General features: G+C 39.0%; 1 protein-coding gene across 12 annotated transcripts in view; it reads right to left on the minus strand.

Moving 5' to 3' along the window:
* The window catches only part of BICD1 (BICD cargo adaptor 1), a 230,220-nt gene that overhangs the window by 209,273 nt on the left and 2,921 nt on the right, over positions 1-18,026 (minus strand). The window contains exon 2 of one of the 12 annotated variants that reach the window (XM_059185692.1): positions 9,031-10,492. The exons of 10 other annotated variants lie outside the window; for them this stretch is intronic. In XM_059185692.1, coding sequence (XP_059041675.1) covers positions 10,457-10,492 — 36 coding nt within the window. In that variant the 3' untranslated portion in view covers positions 9,031-10,456. Of the gene's footprint in view, positions 1-9,030; positions 10,493-16,649; positions 17,232-18,026 lie in introns of those variants that run through there. One more of the 12 variants, XM_059185693.1, reaches the window with a different exon arrangement.

Genomic DNA, 18,026 nt, shown 5'->3' on the forward strand with positions numbered 1-18,026 from the left:
CCTAACAATGCCTGGGATAGAGCAGCTGTTCAATAATCATCTGTGAGATGAATAAATATCTATAATAACTTTTCTTATTTAGGATTAGGAACGAATAAAACTTCATTTTGATGTACAGTGTCACCTACTCATCATTCCACAGCACAGAGAGGTAATGGTAAATTTTATTTATTTTTTATTTTTATTTTTTTTTAAGATTTTATTTATTTATTTGACAGACAGAGATCACAAGTAGGCAGAGAGGCAGGCAGAGAGAGAGGGAGGAAAGCCCTCCCCGCTGAGCAGAGAGCCTGATATGGGGCTCGATCCCAGGACCCTGAGATCATGACCTGAGCCGAAGACAGAGGCTTAACCCACTGAGCCACCCAGGCACCCTGTAATGGTAAATTGTAAATGTTCTAAGTCACCACTTTACTCTTTCAGAGAATGTGAAAGACGGTGTTTTTGTTTTTGTTTTTGTTTTGTTTTGATTTTTTTTGTGTGAGCACCATATTTCTGTAAGCCTCACAGTAAATGTGTCACTTTTGGCTAACATGGTCAGTAGACCAAGGGTAGAAGTGCTTCCAAGGGCAAAAGTAAACACAGGTGATGGTAGTCCACTTTACCTTGACGTAAACAACTCCTTAATCCACCAGATGAACGAGAATCACCTTTTGTCAGAAATGCTCACAAAACATATTTTCAAGACCAAAAAGAGTTGAAAAATAATGCAATGTTAAAAAACTATTTTTCAAACACACTTTGAAAGTGCTAAATCTCAAGTTTCAAGACAGGTCTATGAAATGAGCTAAGGAAGAAGGGGTAAGCGGGGATATGGAGGATTAATTTAGATTTTATAATATGCATTTATGAAGTGTACCAAAGCAATATTTATTTTAATATATGGAAGTCCGTTAAAGAAGAAAGTATAATTTGATTCCTTTTATGTTCCACACATATAAGACCTCTAGTTGGATTGAGTCTAGATTAGATACTAAATGCTAAGTGCTTTTCTTCGATCAGTGATATCTGGGGTCTGGAATACAATAACCTATGATTTGTGTGAGATTGTTGGGCTCAAGTACTATGTGTATTTCATATAATAATATAGACTGCCAGACGCCATTCTCTCTCTCTTTTTTAAGATTTTTATTTATTTGACAGAAAGAGTGAGAAAGAGCACAAGCAGAGGGAGCAGCAGGCAGAGGGAGAGGGAGAAGCAGGTTCCCCAGTGAGCAGCAAGCCCAATGGGGGGCTCGATCCCGGGACTCCAGGATTATGACCTGAGCCAAAGGCAGACGCTTAACCGACTGAGCCACTCAGGTGACCCACCAGATGCCATTCTCAAACTCAGAGCAATTCATGCTCCAATAAGCAATGTATGAGAATGCTCCCACTCCCACTCACTTTCCAACACTGTATATTATCAATATTTTCACTTTTTGTAAGTCGATTGATGAAAAAGTAAAAAATCACTATTATTAATTTGCATTCACTACTATGATTGTGCATCTTTTCAGATATTATTATTTGCAAATCCTCCTCTGTTTGTCCATTTAGTCTTTGCCCTTTCTTCTACATTATTGTTTTTAGTCACCCTGTAGGAGCTGTACTTTAGGGATAATAGTCTTCATAAGTCATCCATGTTGCATTATTTTTTCTGTCTGTTGCTTGTTTTTGACTTTTGTTTATGGTGTCTATCACATTTTTTTAAATTTCTATGTAACCAAATGTGTCAGTCCTGCCTTTTGACTGCAAGTTTCATATCTTGCTTAGGAATATTTCCCCCACACTGACATTTAATAAATGCTCTTGGGAATTTTCTCCTAATTAGAGTTCATTCTGTAACAATCCATTAAATCCTCAAAATTCTAGTGTAAAGTTAATGAAGACAGGGGATAAATGAGGATAAGAAAAATATAAAGGTAGAGAAAAGGAACTGGAGAAGTCTTGTTTTTTCATGTAAAAGAGATGCTGCATTATTCAATTTTCCTCTCCATAAAGTTAATATTACGAAAGGGAAAAAAAAACCTCAAGTATTTGGACTTGAAAATGTAATTAAGCTTTAATTATATAAATATAATCGTAAGGGAGAATTACTGGTTTAAAACTGAGCACAAATAATACTAGAAATTTTTTTAATACTAGAAATTTTTTTAAAGTAAGATGAGGAATAATTACAATTTTCATAATACTAAAAGTGAAATCATATCAAATGATAAAAAATAAGTTAATTCCTACTTAGGTAATATTGCATCTGAGCCTTTTCCATAAAAGCTTTAAATTTTCTGATATTATGATGTTATTATGACATTATGATATTATGATGTAAATAAACCAGGGAATTGGGAATTAGTCAACGAATTTGTTTTTCCAACAATTAGAGAAGAAAATAAAGGAAGAATTTTTACAGAGCTATAGGTAATAAGATATTCCAGATGCTTAAGTTAGAAATATGCATGTGCTTGCTCAAAAGCCTAACAAATATACTTCTGAGATGAGAACTTGTATTTTGTAATACTTTATGAAAAGCCCTTAAATAAAATTTTTCTCCAAAGTAGCTTCCTAAGGATTAGAGCACAGATCCCATTAGGGTTTCCAATAACATCTAATTAGACAATTAAGTTCCTTTGTTGGAGCTTGCCTGCTTTGCTTATAAAAACGTATGCAAAGTCTACATCAGCCACAACCAAACATTTGGCATCCTTTTCCTTAACACTTACTGGGGAGATAGAAATAAACAGTATGATCTGCTCCCATTCACTTGTTGCTTCTTTGTGAATGTTGAAAGCCTATCAAAGCAAAGAGTCAATGAGAGCAAAGAAGATGACTTCTGAAACCAATGGGTCCTAAAGAAGAGAAAAATAGGAAGGAATATTCCACCATCTATCAAGAATGTTATTATAAGGATACCTGGGTGGCTCAGTCGGTAAAACATCTCCCTTTGGCTCAGGTCATGATCTCAGGGTCCGGGGATGGAGCACCGCTTCAGGCTCCCTGCTCAGCTGGGAGCCTGCTTCTCCCTCTCCCTTCCACTCCCCGTACTTGTGCACACGTGCACGCTCTCTCTCTGTGTCAAATAAATGAAATCTTTTTTAAAAAAAAAAAGAATGTTATTATAAAACCATAACAGTAAGACAATGTGATATTTGCACAGGAATAAACCAACAGTCAGTGGAATAGAATAGTCCAGAAACAGACCTATGCACATATAGAAACTTGATTTATGACAAAGCAGACTTTAAAGATTAGTGGAGGAAAGGACTGTTCAATAACTGCTGGTGTTGAGATAAGTGGCTCTCCAGTTTTACGGAAAAGTTATGGGAAAAAAATTAAATTAGATTTCTATCTCACATTAAACACATATGTCAACTCCAGGAAAATGAAAGTTTTAAATACAAAAGGCAAACGACAATATATTCAGAAAACAATTTAAGTGAAATTTTTTTTTTATAGATTTTATTTATTTATTTGACAGAGAGATAGAGCACATAAGCTGGGGGTGCCCCAGGCAGAGGGAGAAGCAGGCTTCCTACTGAGCTGGAAGCCCCATGTCGGGCTCAATCCCAGGATCCCAGGATCATGACCTGAGCCAAAGGCAGGCATTTAACTGACTGAGCCACACGGGCACCCCTAGAGGAATATTTTTATGACCTCATAGTAAGGAAGGATTTCTTAAGCAAGAATCAAAACACAGAATCTATAAAGGTGTGATATATCAACCAAATGAAAATTATATTCTCTTCATCAAAGGACACCCCAGAAAGAATCAAAAGACAAGCCATAAACTAGGAAGAGATTTCTAACACATATAACTAAGAAGGCTTAGTCTACAGAATACAGTTACACTCCTACAAATCAGTATGAAAATATAAACAACTCCAATAGAAAAATGGGCAAAAGACACACAAGAAAACATTTCTTTTTTTTTTTTTTTTAATTTACTTATTTGACAGACAGAGATCACAAGTAAGCAGAGAGGCAGGCAGAGAGAGAGGAGGAGGCAGGCTCCCTGCTGAGCAGAGAGCCTGATATGGGGCTTGATCCCAGAACCCTGGGATCAGGACCTGAGCCGAAGGCAGAGGCTTTAACCCACTGAGCCACTCAGGTGCCCCAAGAAAACATTTCAATGAAGAGGAAACATAAATGACTATAAATATTTACGAAGATGTTTAACCTCATCAACAGTCCCAAAAATGCAAACTAAAGGTACAATGAGACCCACTTTCACATCCAGCAGTCAGCCAAATATCCTGTAGCTTAACAATACAAAGTAATGACAAGGAGGTGGAGTCAATGGTGCCTTGTTCCTTGCATATTTTGCAATTTTTTTTTTTTACACCACGGTCTCATAGTTTTTAGAATATTACCTGTGTTGATTTTTTCTAGGGCCACCATAGCAGTAGTCTTCTTCTCTCTCTCTCTTTTTTAATGATTTTATTTATTTATTTGACAGAGAGAGAGAGACCAAGAGAGGGAACACAAGCAGGCAGAGTGGGAGAGGGAGAAGCAGGCTTCCCGCTGAGCAGGGAGCTGGACCCTGGAGCTCAATTCCAGAACCCTGGGATCATGACCTGTGCTGAAGGCAGACACCCAACGACTGAGCCACCCAGGTGCCCCAAGTGGTAGGTTTCTTCAAAATATATCTGTATTTATTTCTGACAGATGTCTGCAGGCATGACCAGCCTACAATCACTCCAAACTAAATTCTGACTTTAAGACCTTAGGGATTTTTGGATTTCATTACCTCCACACACATTCCCTGTGTGAATAGTCTGTAATCTTGGGAAAGCCAGTGGTGGGAGGTGTGAAGCCTGAGGAAAGAGACCCAATTTTTCACATAGTCAGGTGCTAAAGGTAAGAAAAGACAATATATCCAATTGTCCCTTATTTTTAGTGTGAAGTCCTTTGGGGCCCAAACTTAGGAGGATCCTAGGTTTTGTCTTTCTCCTACTTTCTTTACCCTAAGTTGTCCACAGAAACAAAGCTCATTTTACCCGATTCAGCAAATGCACTCAAGGCCAAAGTCAGCTCTGATGCACTCTTTATTTCCTCGGGTTTCTCCTTTAATTCAGTTTTAGCCTCTGAAAATCTTCACTAAGTAGCAAATTCACTCCTGCATTTTAAGGGACAGTATTACATTTTATCCAACATTCTTAATTGTTTCCAGCAGAAGAGTTAGTTATGTTAGGCCTGTAAATGAAACGAGACTGAGACAAAGTGTAAGTTATTTAAAGCTTTATTTTCTGATAAGTATTAGAAGTTAGACTGATCGGCCAGGGGACCGAGACGGAGACAAGGTGAAAGTTATGCAAAGCTCTATTCTACGGTGAGCATTAGAAGTCAGAATGACTGGCCAGGGCCCTCTCCGAAGAGAGCGACCACCCCCAGCTTACAGGCTCAAGGACTGACTGACCGGTCAGGGCCACCTCTGAAGAGAGCAACCACCCCCAGCTTACAGACTACCTTTTATAGAGTAAAAGCCTGGCCCTGGCCACACATAGGTGGCCAATGAGATTGTAACACACAGAGAAAGTTGCATAGTCCTGTTAGGTCACATGCAGGTAGCCAACTGAATTACAATTTACCCTATAGTAGCTGTTTGAACTAACCTATTACTCTGGTCAGAACTGGCACTCAAGTTTGGCACCCAAAAGGCAGAGTTTACATTTACTGAATGGATGTCTCCACCTGGCCTGCCTCGTCCTTGTATTCCGGGCTCTGTTATCGGGAACTGGCCGACCTGGCTTTGTATTCTGGGCTCTGTTATTAGGAACTAGCTGACCATATTTTACTGGTTTCCCAGACTTGCTTCTGAGTAAGTTTCTCGGCGGGTGGGGTTGGGGGGGAAGGGGGGGGCAGGGTCAGTTTAAGTTTTACTGCACAAACAACAAAATGGCTTTTAACCAAGATGGAGTCGCTCTGGCTAAATAGGCCCTTATAAGTTAGAGGTCCTACACCACTGTGCTGCCAGAATCAAAAGCCCAAAGTCATGATTTTAAAACATGATTTTAAAATTATATTATTTTTGTGCTTTGAGGTTTTGAAGTTTTCAATGCTTGTCCCACAGCAACAGAATAAAACTGAAGCTCCTTCGCATTCCCACAAGTGACCTGCTCCTATTCTGGGGCCATAAGAGAGATTCTTGCAGAAGAGAAGGAAAAGGAAGGTTAAGGCCAAATCCATGGCAACTGAGAGAAAAGACAAGAGAGAGGAGAAAATGGCAATTAATTAGCAAAGCCAACAGCAGAGAATATTTAAACCTAGTATGGACGGAGCTTAACATACCCAAAGGTTTGATCAACACGTTCAAATCTGAGTCAAGCCCACAGGGCACTACAGGCTCTCAGAGCTGAGGGTCAGGAATCTGGAGGGGTTGGGGTGAAGACCCCAAGGAGCAGCACCAGTCCAATGCCATGAAAGGACAGTGGGTGATGAGGACCCAGACTAATGGGCAATTGGGCAACCTGGTCACAATGGTGGGAAGACTGAGAAGCTGCCACTCTCGGAGAAATTCACAAAAAGCCATGAGGCAAAAACAAACCCTAAAGCAAAAAACAGAGCACAGAGGAATAACAGGTATTTCCAGACCCCTGATTCCTTAGATGCTCCTTCCTCCAATGTCGCTGGGCCTCCTCTCACTGTCAAAGCCTTCCCATGGCAGACATCAGAGTCAGCTATACCAAGCCCTTGGCTGGTGGGGACTGACAACCTCCTTACAAGACCTTTCACTGTCTGGCCCCAAACCATCTCTTCAGGCCCATCCCACCTCTTATCTCATTTCAGCTGCAACCACACACAGCGGCTGACAAGCAACAATCCCTCCAATCTTCCCTCTTTCACATGTTGTTTCCCTCTTCCTGAATGACTCTACCTCTTCAGGTGCCTGGAAGATCCCTACTTGTTCTTCAATGACCACTCAGAGTTGCCTTGATCAGGAAGTTTTCTCTGATTTTTTAAAGGTAATTTTGCTGCCTTCCACTTCCATGTCCTATCAACCATAGCCAACACATTATTGGTTCAATTTTTTTTATTATTATTACCATCACAGCCATCATTTATCAAGTGTTTACTATGTATCAAGGACTCCATTAAAGGCTCCACATGGATTTTTCTTTAATGCCCATGGTTATTATCTTCCTCTATTTTATAGAGGAGAAAAGTGAGGTTCGTAGAGTTTTAAGATTAGCCCAAGATCACATAGCCACTAAACAGATTTAAATACAGTTCATTCTGACTCGAAAGGCCATCAGCTGTCCAATAAAATCACCTTCGTTCATTGAGTCTGTTGCCACTAAGAGTAAATAACTAAAAAAATTAAAGCCCATTTCTTCCTCATTTTTGTATAATAAGCATAATGCTTAGCATATAGCTGATGATCTCTAAATATTTAATATAGTAAAAACTTCCAGTTAGAAAATAAACAATACATGAGGATACAATGTACAGTAGAGAATGCATATACAAATATGTAACAACTTCATGGCATGGTAACAGACAGTAGCCAGATTTATCATGATCATGTCATAAAGTATATAAATGGGGGCACCTGGGTGTCTCAGTCATTAGGTGTTAACAGTCTCCCTTTGGCTTAGGTCATGATCCCAGGGTCCTGGCATGGAGCCCCACATCAGGCTCCCTGCTCAGGCGGAAGCCTGCTTCTCCCTCACCCACTCCCCTCTCTCGTTGTCTCTGTCAAATAAATAAATAAAATCTTAAAAAATAAATAAATAAAGTATATACATGTTGAATCACTATGTTCTGTACCTGAAATTATGCAATACTGTATGTCAACTACACTTCAATAAAAAGATTTGGTACACAAATGAATGAAATAATGACTAGCACCCATTCCAGTCCTTCAGAAACTAGAATAGCAACAATGGCACAGAATCCATATTACGATGTCTTTATGTCACCTTAGACTAGGGTCTACTGGCTGGCTCAGATGGTCCAAAATAAGAGATAGAAAATAAAAGAAAGTTAAAGATTCAGGGACAAAAAGAACAGAAAAGTCAACACAGCATGTTTTTAATAAACTGATTTAATTTTTAAAATGGTTATATTTTAGACAAGTGGTCTAATCCAACCTCTTTTCAAAATAACTGACTATCTGTGGCACCTGGCTAACTCAGCTTGTACAGCACATGACTCTTGATCTTGGGGTCATGAGTTTGTCACATAGATTTATTTAGATAAATATTTTTTTTAAATAAAATACTATACCGGCTATCTTAATAACGCCATCTTTTTTTCCAGCCTAAATCAATAGTATGACATCTATTAAATACTTGCCATGGGGAGAGAGTTAAAAAAACAAAAAAAGAAGAATGCATCATATCTCATGAGCTACCAGTTTAACGTAAACTCTTTTTCCTGGAAAGAAGTGAAGTCTTACTTGAATGTGTGCACAGGTTATCTCACTATGGGAAAATATAGTGCAGAACATTGTGGCTCCTTTGCTCAAAATTCTCCGTAAGTTTCCCCATCTCACTCAGAGCAAAAGGCAAGTCCTGGTTACAATCTAAAAGCTGCTTCATCATTTAACCCTCATTGTCTCTGTGCTTATTTACTTTTCACCCCTTCATCCAGTCCCAGACAGCCAGGTGGCCTCTTTGCCATCCCTTTCTAGGAGCCTTTCTGACCCCTCTATTGAAAATAACTTTTCAGGGCACTTGGGTGGCTCAGTTTGTTAAGCATCAAACTTTTGGTTTCCGCTCAGGTCACGATCTCCCTGAAAGGAGACTGAGCCCCATATTGTTGGGCTCAGTGCTCTGCGGGGAGTCTGCTTCCCCTCTCCTCCTCCCTCTGCACCACCCGTCCTCACACTGTCTCTCTCTCACTCTCTGAAATATATAAATAAATCTTTAAAAAAATTTTTTTTTCATTTGGAACTGATCAATGACAAAGATCTCAAGTGTATAGAGTTCTTTTCATTGTCTTTTCCTGAAATGTCTTACAATGACCATTGTCTAAACATTTAATTGTGGCATTGAGATCCTGGTCTCAATTCTAGCAAATAATAGCTCAAATTACCCCAAACACTTAAAGTGACCTGCAAGGTATATTATTTATTTTGTTAAAATGAAAAACACACACATATAACTTGATTGGAAATAATTACAGTGACTAAGACAAATGACCTGAGGACTCCCTTAGGAAAGGGTTCTTTAAATTATATTAAAATATTAAATGAAAGAGGATCTTCTTGTGCAGATCATTAAACCATAGCTAATTCTGAATTACCACCACTACTTAAGAAACTGTATCAATTTTTAAAAAATAATTCAAAGAGCCAAAAATTCAAGATACTTTAAGAATTGGTTTTCAAGTGCAATATATCCCTTTTCTTCTGCCTCTCTAATGGTTGCTTTTCCTTCCTAATTATACTTACTTGAGGTTTTGAGTTTAAAAGCTCTGCACACACATCAGCATTAGCAGAAAGCAAGCCAGATTGTGATTTAAAGAGGAAAAAATGGTTGTATATGCCAAAGAGATAATGCACAAGATGACAGTATCTTCAGCTCAACAAAAGAAGTCATGTACAGTCCTGTCTCCATCTAGTTACCTCACACTGAGGTCAACTTAAATAAAAAAATCTCCTAAAACCTTCTAGAGAATGACAATCAGTAAGGCTTATCAACAACACACATCCATGTTATAATATAAACCTCTTTCAATTTCAAAAATTGATGGTTAAGGGCTGGCTCTTCAGCAGTGGCATTTGATTCCACATTAGTCGGCAGTATGAAAGAGAAAAACAAAGACCCATCATTCCGAACCTTCCATTACAGACCCACACCAAACTGCAACAAAACGTTCTTAAGGAAATTGCTGTTACTGTGTACTTCCCATAAATGTAAACAGGTTTCTTATTTTCAGTTCTAAATTTAAAGATAGAAACACAGCAGTTAAATATTACATTTTAGAATAGTGCTTTTTCTCCATAAACTAGTGTTGGAAAACTGTAAGCATGTATATATAACCAAAGAGCAATTGAAAATAACCCCAGAAGTTAACAATCAATGTAACAAAGCAATCTTTTTTAATACCCTATTTATAAACTCGTAAAGTTTGTGTACGCTATTGCAAGCAGAACAAAGCCACAAAACAGATTTAACAAAGGAAACAACTTTCAAAAGAAACTTTAAACAACCCCGGAGGATATAAGAATAAACACAGTCACATTTAATATACATCTCTGTCTAGTACAGTCAAGTTTTTGATATTTGATGGTTTTCTGAAAGGCTTTACAGCATTTTAATCGCTAGAAAATGGAGAAGCAAAAAGACACTGCAATTAAGTTTTCCATATTAGCTCATAACTTCCCAGCCTTTTTCTCCAAAACACTTCTATTCCTGGGGTGCCTGAGTGGCTCAGTCGGTTAAGCATCTGACTCTTGATTTCGGCTCAGGTCATGACCTCAGGATCGTGAAATCAGCCCCACGCTGGGTTCCATGCAGAACATGCAGTCTGCTTAGGATTGTGTCTCTCCTCTCCTTTTGCCCCTCCCCTCAAAAAATAAAGAACAAATAAATCTTCATTAAAAAAACAAATAAAACTTCTCTTCCAGTGGACTCATTTACTCCTAGAGTTGGAAGTTTCTAGGAAAGGTTCTCAGCCCCAGCTGTACCTGTGAGAGAAGAAGGGCTAACATAATAAAGCACCAGCTCCACCCCCATTGACTCTCAACTATCGTGGAGTGTGGTCAAGGCGGCAGTATTTTTGTAAATCACCCAGGTGACCGTAAAGAGTAGTCTGTATAGAAAGTCACTGATGCTGACACAGCTCTTCTAAAAGAAGATCCCAGGGTGGGTATTTAAGCTTTGCTTAAACACTTCCTATGCTAAGATCCAAAATCCCATCCAAAAGCGCTGAAGGTAATATAGTACTTTACAGATGGTCATTTTTCAAATATGAATGGTTATTTGAACGGGGCATGGTGACCCATCATTTTTCCTAACAACTACAAACAGAGTTCCAAGATCTTTGTACTTGTACTCCTTCCTAAAATTCATTTCCCCCAGTCTCCATGTGACTCATCATTCCGGTCTGGGCTCAAATATCACCTCCCAGAGAGGGTTTCCTGATCACACTTTTCCCAACCGGTCTCCATCTCTTTGCTCACGGCATTCCTCACATCCTAAGTGCATATGTGCTTGCTGATGATCTCCTAGATCTGAAACATTAGCTCCATTCAGGCAACTCTGTCTTGTCTGTCTTGCTCAGTACTTTTATCTTCAGCAAGTGGCACAGTGCCCAACACAGTAGCCACTCAATACAAACATTTGAATGGATAAATGAAATAGAACAGGAGGCATGGGCAACCTACAGCAAAACCCAAACTCAGATCGCTATATAATGCAAATAGTTGGCCATGCCAAAGACCCCCTCAATGTAACCATGTAGCTTCAAACTGTACAAAATTTCATGGAAACTTCCCCAAATTTACAGATGTAGTCATCTTAAATTCCTTATTATGCATCAGTTTTCTTCTGAAACTCAAGTAAGACATAATCAAAATTAAGATAAACTTTTCATATACTTTGAAAACATTCCAAATATTCAGCAGCCATAAATATAGCAAAATGCTAAATATTAAAACAGAAAAGTGTAACCATATTGGAATCACCGTGATCTAGTAGTGGGGAAGGGAGCATAAAAAAAATCAACAATATGAAATTACTTGGAATACCTGAAATGATAATATAAAAAAACTCATATTGGGGTGGGGGGGAACTTACAGAGATCATCCCATATAAACTCCTTTCTAAGCATGAACCTTCCAGACAGTATTCCTAGCATGTGGCTAGCCTTTCCTTAAATTTTTTGGGTGATAAGGAACTCACTACTTCCTAAAGAAACCACACTTGTTCCATTCTTGGACACCTATACTTGTTAGTTCTTGATTTTGACTCAAAATCTGGCTCCCATGGACCCACTGGGCCTTGTTCTGCTCTCTGAAGCCAAGTACAAATATGTCAATGAAACAAACTCAATGAGTCAGTTCTAACAAAAATCATTTAACAATGATTAAAGAAGTAAAGTGAGTCCAGAAGGGAAATAAGTTTGGGCCAGGAAAAGAGAACACTGAATTGTTATAAAGAAAGAAAGAAAGAAAGGCGCCTGGGTTGCTCAGTGGGTTAAAGCCTCTGCCTTCAGCTCAGGCCATGATCCCAGAGTCCTAGGATCAAGACCCCGCATTGCATCAGGCTCTCTGCTCAGCAGAGAGCCTACTTCCCCCTTTCTCTCTGCCTGCCTCTCTGCCTACTTGTGATCTCTGTCTGTCAAATAAATAAATAAAATCTTAAAACAAACAAACTGTCAAGGGACAGAATACAAGTGTGAAAACAGGTGGATTATCCTGGCTGGAGGTGAGTGACCAGAGTAGAAATAGAAAGGACGAAAAAAATGGAAAACAGCTGATACACATCCCTGAAGGCTAAGTAAAGATTATGGTAATTGAACAAGATTATTCTGTATTTAAAAAAGAGAAAGAATGTGAAAAGTAAAGGACAAATAGATAAAATAAGTAGACTAGGTAACTCAAAAACAGAGCAACACAGAAATTCAGAGCTGAAAAAAATCATAGAAATTATCTATCTCAACCCCTTAATTTTATAGATGAAACAAATACTAGAAGAAAAGGTATCAATTGCCACTCTTATATGCCTTTTCATTGTTGGTTTTTTTTTTAAAGATTTTATTTATTTATTTGACAGAGAGAGAGAGATCACAAGCAGGCAGAGAGGAAGGCAGAGAGAGAGGGGAAGCAGGCTCCCCGCTGAGCAGAGAGCCCGATGTGGACCCTGAGATCATGACCTGAGCCGAAGGCAGAGGCTCAACCCACTGAGCTACCCAGGCGCCCCGCCTTTTCATTGTTTTAAGGAAGAACACTTTTGCCAAACCATTCCCTGTCTTATAGCCACTGATGCCCATCGCTTACATACCATGCTGAATCTGAGATTCTGTATAAGACCCTAACCAGCTATCTCAAAACTCAACTATCACAGTGCAAAGAAGGAATAACATAATGAGGCCCAACTGCCTGAATCATCTTGGCTTCTCACCAAGACCTAGTATGGACAGAATATGGCCACACTGCAGGACCAGCTCTCTCAGGCCATGGAATCTAGCCACCTATCAAGCTGATACACATAACCCCATCATCAGCCAAGAAAACAAGAATCAAAATAGCTGCTAATTCACCCACAAAACTTTTCCATTTTTTCCAAGGCTACCTGCTCCCTCTAAGCCCCTAGGGTCACCCACACTCCCTGAGATACCTTGGTTTTCTTTTCTTACTCAGTCCCATTTTCTTCACACTTGAAACATCAGTGCCTTAAAAAGGAAGCCCTGAGGGGTGCCTGGGTGACTCAGTCAGTTAAGCATCTGCCTTCAGCTCGGGTCATGATCTCAGGGTCCTGGGATTGAGCCCCGCGTGGGACTCCTTGCTCAGTGGGAAGTCTGCTTCTCCCTCTGCCCCATCTCTCTTCCCTGCCCAGCCCATGATCACTTGCTTGCCTTCCATCTCTCAAATAAGTAAATAAAATCTTTAAAAAAAAAAAAAAAAAAAAGTTAGCGTTGTTCTAGAAATATCTGCATTTTTAAAAATTTTTAAGGATTTTTTGTAATTATTTGGGGGAGGGGGTTGGACAGAGGGGCAGAAGGGGAGGAAGAGGGACAAGCAGACTCCACAGTGAGCATGGAGCCTGACACTAGGGCTCTATCCCAGGATCCCAAGATCATGATCTGAGCAGAAACCAAGAGTCCCACGTTTAACCAACTGAGCCCCCAGGCACCCTAGAAATATTTGCATTTTAAAAGGATAAAGTATTGGGACACCTGGGTGGCTCAGTTGGTTAAGCAGCTGCCTTCAGCTCAGGTCATGATCCCAGTGTCCTGGGATGGAGTCCCACATCAGGCTCCTTGCTCGGCAGGGAGCCTGCTTCTCCCTCTGCCTCTGCCTGCCTCTCTGTCTGCCTGTGCTCGCTCGCTCTCTCTCCCTCTATCCCTGACAAATAAATAAATAAAATCTTAAAAAAATAAAATAAAATAAAATAAAAGGATAAAGTATTAAATGAAAAATACCAGGTTGCAGAGTAATAGGTATAACACAACCCCATTTTTATGAAAATAAAAGAACAGGATAAACAAAAAACCCTGTCAATGGAAACATGTATTTAAAGACATTTAAGGGGGGCCTACGTGGCTCAGTGGGTTAAGCCTCTGCCTTCTGCTCAGGTCATGATCTCAGGGTCCTGGGATCAAGCCCCTCATCAGGCTCTCTGCTCATTGGGGAGCCTGCTTCCTCCTCTCTCTCTCTCTCTGCCTGCCTCTCTGCCTACTTGTGATCTCTATCTGTCAAATAAATAAATAAAATCTTGAAAAAAAAAATAAAGACATTTAAAACAAGTATAAGAGAATACTCACCAAAGTATAAGAATACAAACAGAATCAGGAGGAGAGAAAGGAGAAGCAACTAATTTGCATATGATTTTATCTAACTTGGATTGTTGCCATAAAGAGCAATCAAGGGGTGCCTGGGTGGCTCAGTGGGTTAAGCCTCTGCCTTCGGCTCAGGTCATGATCCCAGTGTCCTGGGATAGAGCCCGGAATCAGGCTCTCTGCTCAACAGGGAGCCTGCTTCCTCCTCTCTCTCTCTGCCAGTCTCTCTGCCTACTTGTGATCTCTGTCAAATAAATAAATAAAATCTTTAAAAAAATAGATTAGCTATACCTTTAAAAAATTAAAAATAAAAAAATAAAGAGCAATCAAATGATTATGACCAAAAAGAGAAAGAAAAAAAAATTAAATTAAAAGCACTAATGCAATTTCAAGTTATCTGTCAGCAAGAGGTGCGTGCTATTTCTCCTAGCGCCCTCTAACCTACGAGGTCAGGAAGGGCCAGTTTTCCACTGAGGCTGACCTCTGGGTACTCACTGTGCCAGCCCAGCTTCTTTGCCCATTTTTTATTAATTTGTACATTTCCTAATTCAAAATGCAATCAAACTAACTGGAGAAAACACTGTTGAATTGTTCCTATCTTCTGTGTTCTGGAGACTAGATTTGAATAAAATGACAACTAATTATACAAATTATTCCTTTGTTTTATTAAGTTGAGAATTGAGTATTTGAATTTCTCATGCAACTTATGCCTCTGCTCAAAGAAAACATGAATTAAAAGGATTCATATAACCTGGTCATCAACTGGACCCTTTAAAAGAGCTTTCCCCCATAGCACCTTCCTTTGTGAATGGAGCCAAATTCCACATACCCTGAAAAAATTCTCAACACTATTCTTTTCCTTACTTCCCACATCTAGTCACCCAGCATCATGTTCCACCCTGCATCTTTTAAACAGCCATTAAGTTTGGCCCCTCCTCATCATTCCTACTGCCCCTGCGCAGCTCCAATATACTCTCTATAACCAATGCTAGGACTTTTTTTTTTTTTTTTAAGATTTTATTTATTTATTTGACAGACAGAGATCACAAGACGGCAGAGAGGCAGGCAGAGAGAGAGAGGAGGAAGCAGGCTCTCCGCCAAGCAGAGAGCCCGATGTGGAACTTGAACCCAGGACCCCGAGATCATGACCTGAGCTGAAGGCAGAGGCTTAACCCACTGAGCCACCCAGGTGCCCCACGCTGGGACTTTCTAAACCAACTTGTAACTAAGGTGTTCCACCCTCTCAGGTAGTGTGGTATAGTAAAAAGAAAATGTGCTTCTTCCTAAACCAAGTTCTACCACTTAGTTTTGCAGTCTTGAGAAGAACACTTAATCTAAGACCTATTTTTCTCTTCTGCATAATTCACGTGATAACTACCTTAAAAAAGGATTCTTATAAGAATGAAAGATAAGGCATGCAAAATGCCAAGTCCTAAATGGAGCTTTTTACAGAATTAAATGTTTTGTTATTTTTATTATTTTCTTATCTGTAAAAATGAGCAATAAATCTCTGAATTACTCTGAAGATTAAATAAGATGTGAGGCACCACAGTGTTACTAAGTGTTTCTTTTCATCTCCTTTTAATGGTTCTGCTATCCCCAGGGCAAAATGTGACTACTGCCACTTTTTCAATATGATCTCCTGCCACTTGACTTCACATGTCTTCTTCAGCATACTGAATTATTAAATAGTAAGACTGCTTCTCTTCATGTCTTCCTCTCCTTCAAAGCCATATTTACAGGTCCAACATTCTGTGTGAGAAAGTCTTTTACTATATATTTCAACATGCAAGTAATTATCATATTTTCAAATTTGGAATGCAATACCCATAAAGTATAAGTATATGGAAGGGTTGATAAAGCAGAATATTCATAAACATGAAAATCTGAAAAAATCATCAAACCATGGTTACTTACATGTTCATGCAAACATAATGAATGTGATAAAAGATATAACATCTTGTTAAATGATATCTGAGAAATAACTTTGCCAGAGATGAAATTTTTTTTTTTTTTTAAAGATTTTATTTATTTATTTGTAAGAGAGAGAGAGAGTGAGAGCGAGCACAGGCAGACAGAGTGGAAGGCAGAGTCAGAGGGAGAAGCAGGCTCCCTGCGGAGCAAGTAGCCCGATGTGGGACTCGATCCCAGGACGCTGGGATCATGACCTGAGCCGAAGGCAGCTGCTTAACCAACTGAGCCACCCAGGCGTCCCGCCAGAGATGAAATTTTGAGTTGAAATAAAAAGAAGGTATGGTACAGGTTAGAGTGACTGGGTCAAAAAATATATACATATGATTGAAAGTGATTGTGTTTATTTGTTGAGGTTGTTTGCAAATACTTTGCAAATACCTTCTAAAAGCATATGTTGGTACATTATAGATGTTTTAATTTAGTAATAAATATGATGATAAATATAAACATTCTTCTTTCAAACCAGTGAAAGAGAAAACACTAGTCTAGGCAAATAAATTATTAACATTCTCTATGTTTATTCATAGATTGGAAATGAAATCTAGGAGCTCCCTCCCGCCAGTATGATTTCATGATTTAGCATATACAAAGCTAACAATCTTTCTAAGCATAAGAAGGAAAAAATTTCTGTTTAAAGATGAATCAAAAAAATTAAATGGCTTTCATCAGATCCCCAATGTGACAGTCTCTAAAAAGTGTCTAAGTTCAAAGTTTATTCCTTGAACGATTTAACCATAGTCCTGAAAAAACAAACAAACAAAACCCATAAAATTACCTTCAGGAAGAAAAGCTGGTCATTGTCCACAAAGTGCTTCATTAGCAAATGGTGTCTATAATTGGTGTCAGGGTTAAGAATATGAGCAAAAATATGAGTTGAAAATTCTTAGTACATAGTCTACCATAAGCTAGCTGCAAAACTTTTCTTAAGTTGTCACATGGATATGTTTTCTACAATGCTACCAGGAATGCTGAATCATTCCTTTCTATAGGGATCTTTTTCAATTTTACTGGTTTTTAAATTTCAAATACTTTTAAAGTAAAAAACAAAACAACCACAAACAAATTTAAATTCTAGGAATGTGTGTGTGTGTGTGTGTGTGTGTGTATTTTTAGTTTTTTAAAATTATTTTGGAACTATGACTCTTCCTCAAACACTATTTTGGCCTGAATGACAATCACAGTGCTGATTTACACACGTCCCAAACATATAATCAGCCAGGACCTGAACATAACTGGGCATGGGTGCCCCTCAGGTCACTGAAAAGCAAGCATTACTTGTGAAATTATAAAACCATGGTCAAGTATGACCAAGGGATGTTGCTTTGTCCAGCTCCCCTAAGATAATTAAAAGGAGAACACTATGATGATGGCAGAAGTCATTCTTTTTTCATAACATTAGTACTTTTCTTTCAAGTCTGTTCTTTTGGGTCATGTGGACAGTGATGTAGGCACAGAGCAGAGCCCTAAATGATGTCAAGCCAGGTCAAAAGCAATCTAGACTCAGGGAAGAAATAACTAGAAAAAATTAATGAATTCATTATCTTGATTTTGCACATCTTCAGGCAGCGCTGCTCACTTAGCATTATTATCACAGCAGTAATCAGCCTGGGAAGAAGGGCAGCAAC

The sequence above is a fragment of the Mustela lutreola genome, chromosome 8 (assembly GCF_030435805.1).
Source record: "Mustela lutreola isolate mMusLut2 chromosome 8, mMusLut2.pri, whole genome shotgun sequence".
In the NCBI taxonomy this organism is placed as follows: Eukaryota; Metazoa; Chordata; class Mammalia; order Carnivora; family Mustelidae; genus Mustela; species Mustela lutreola.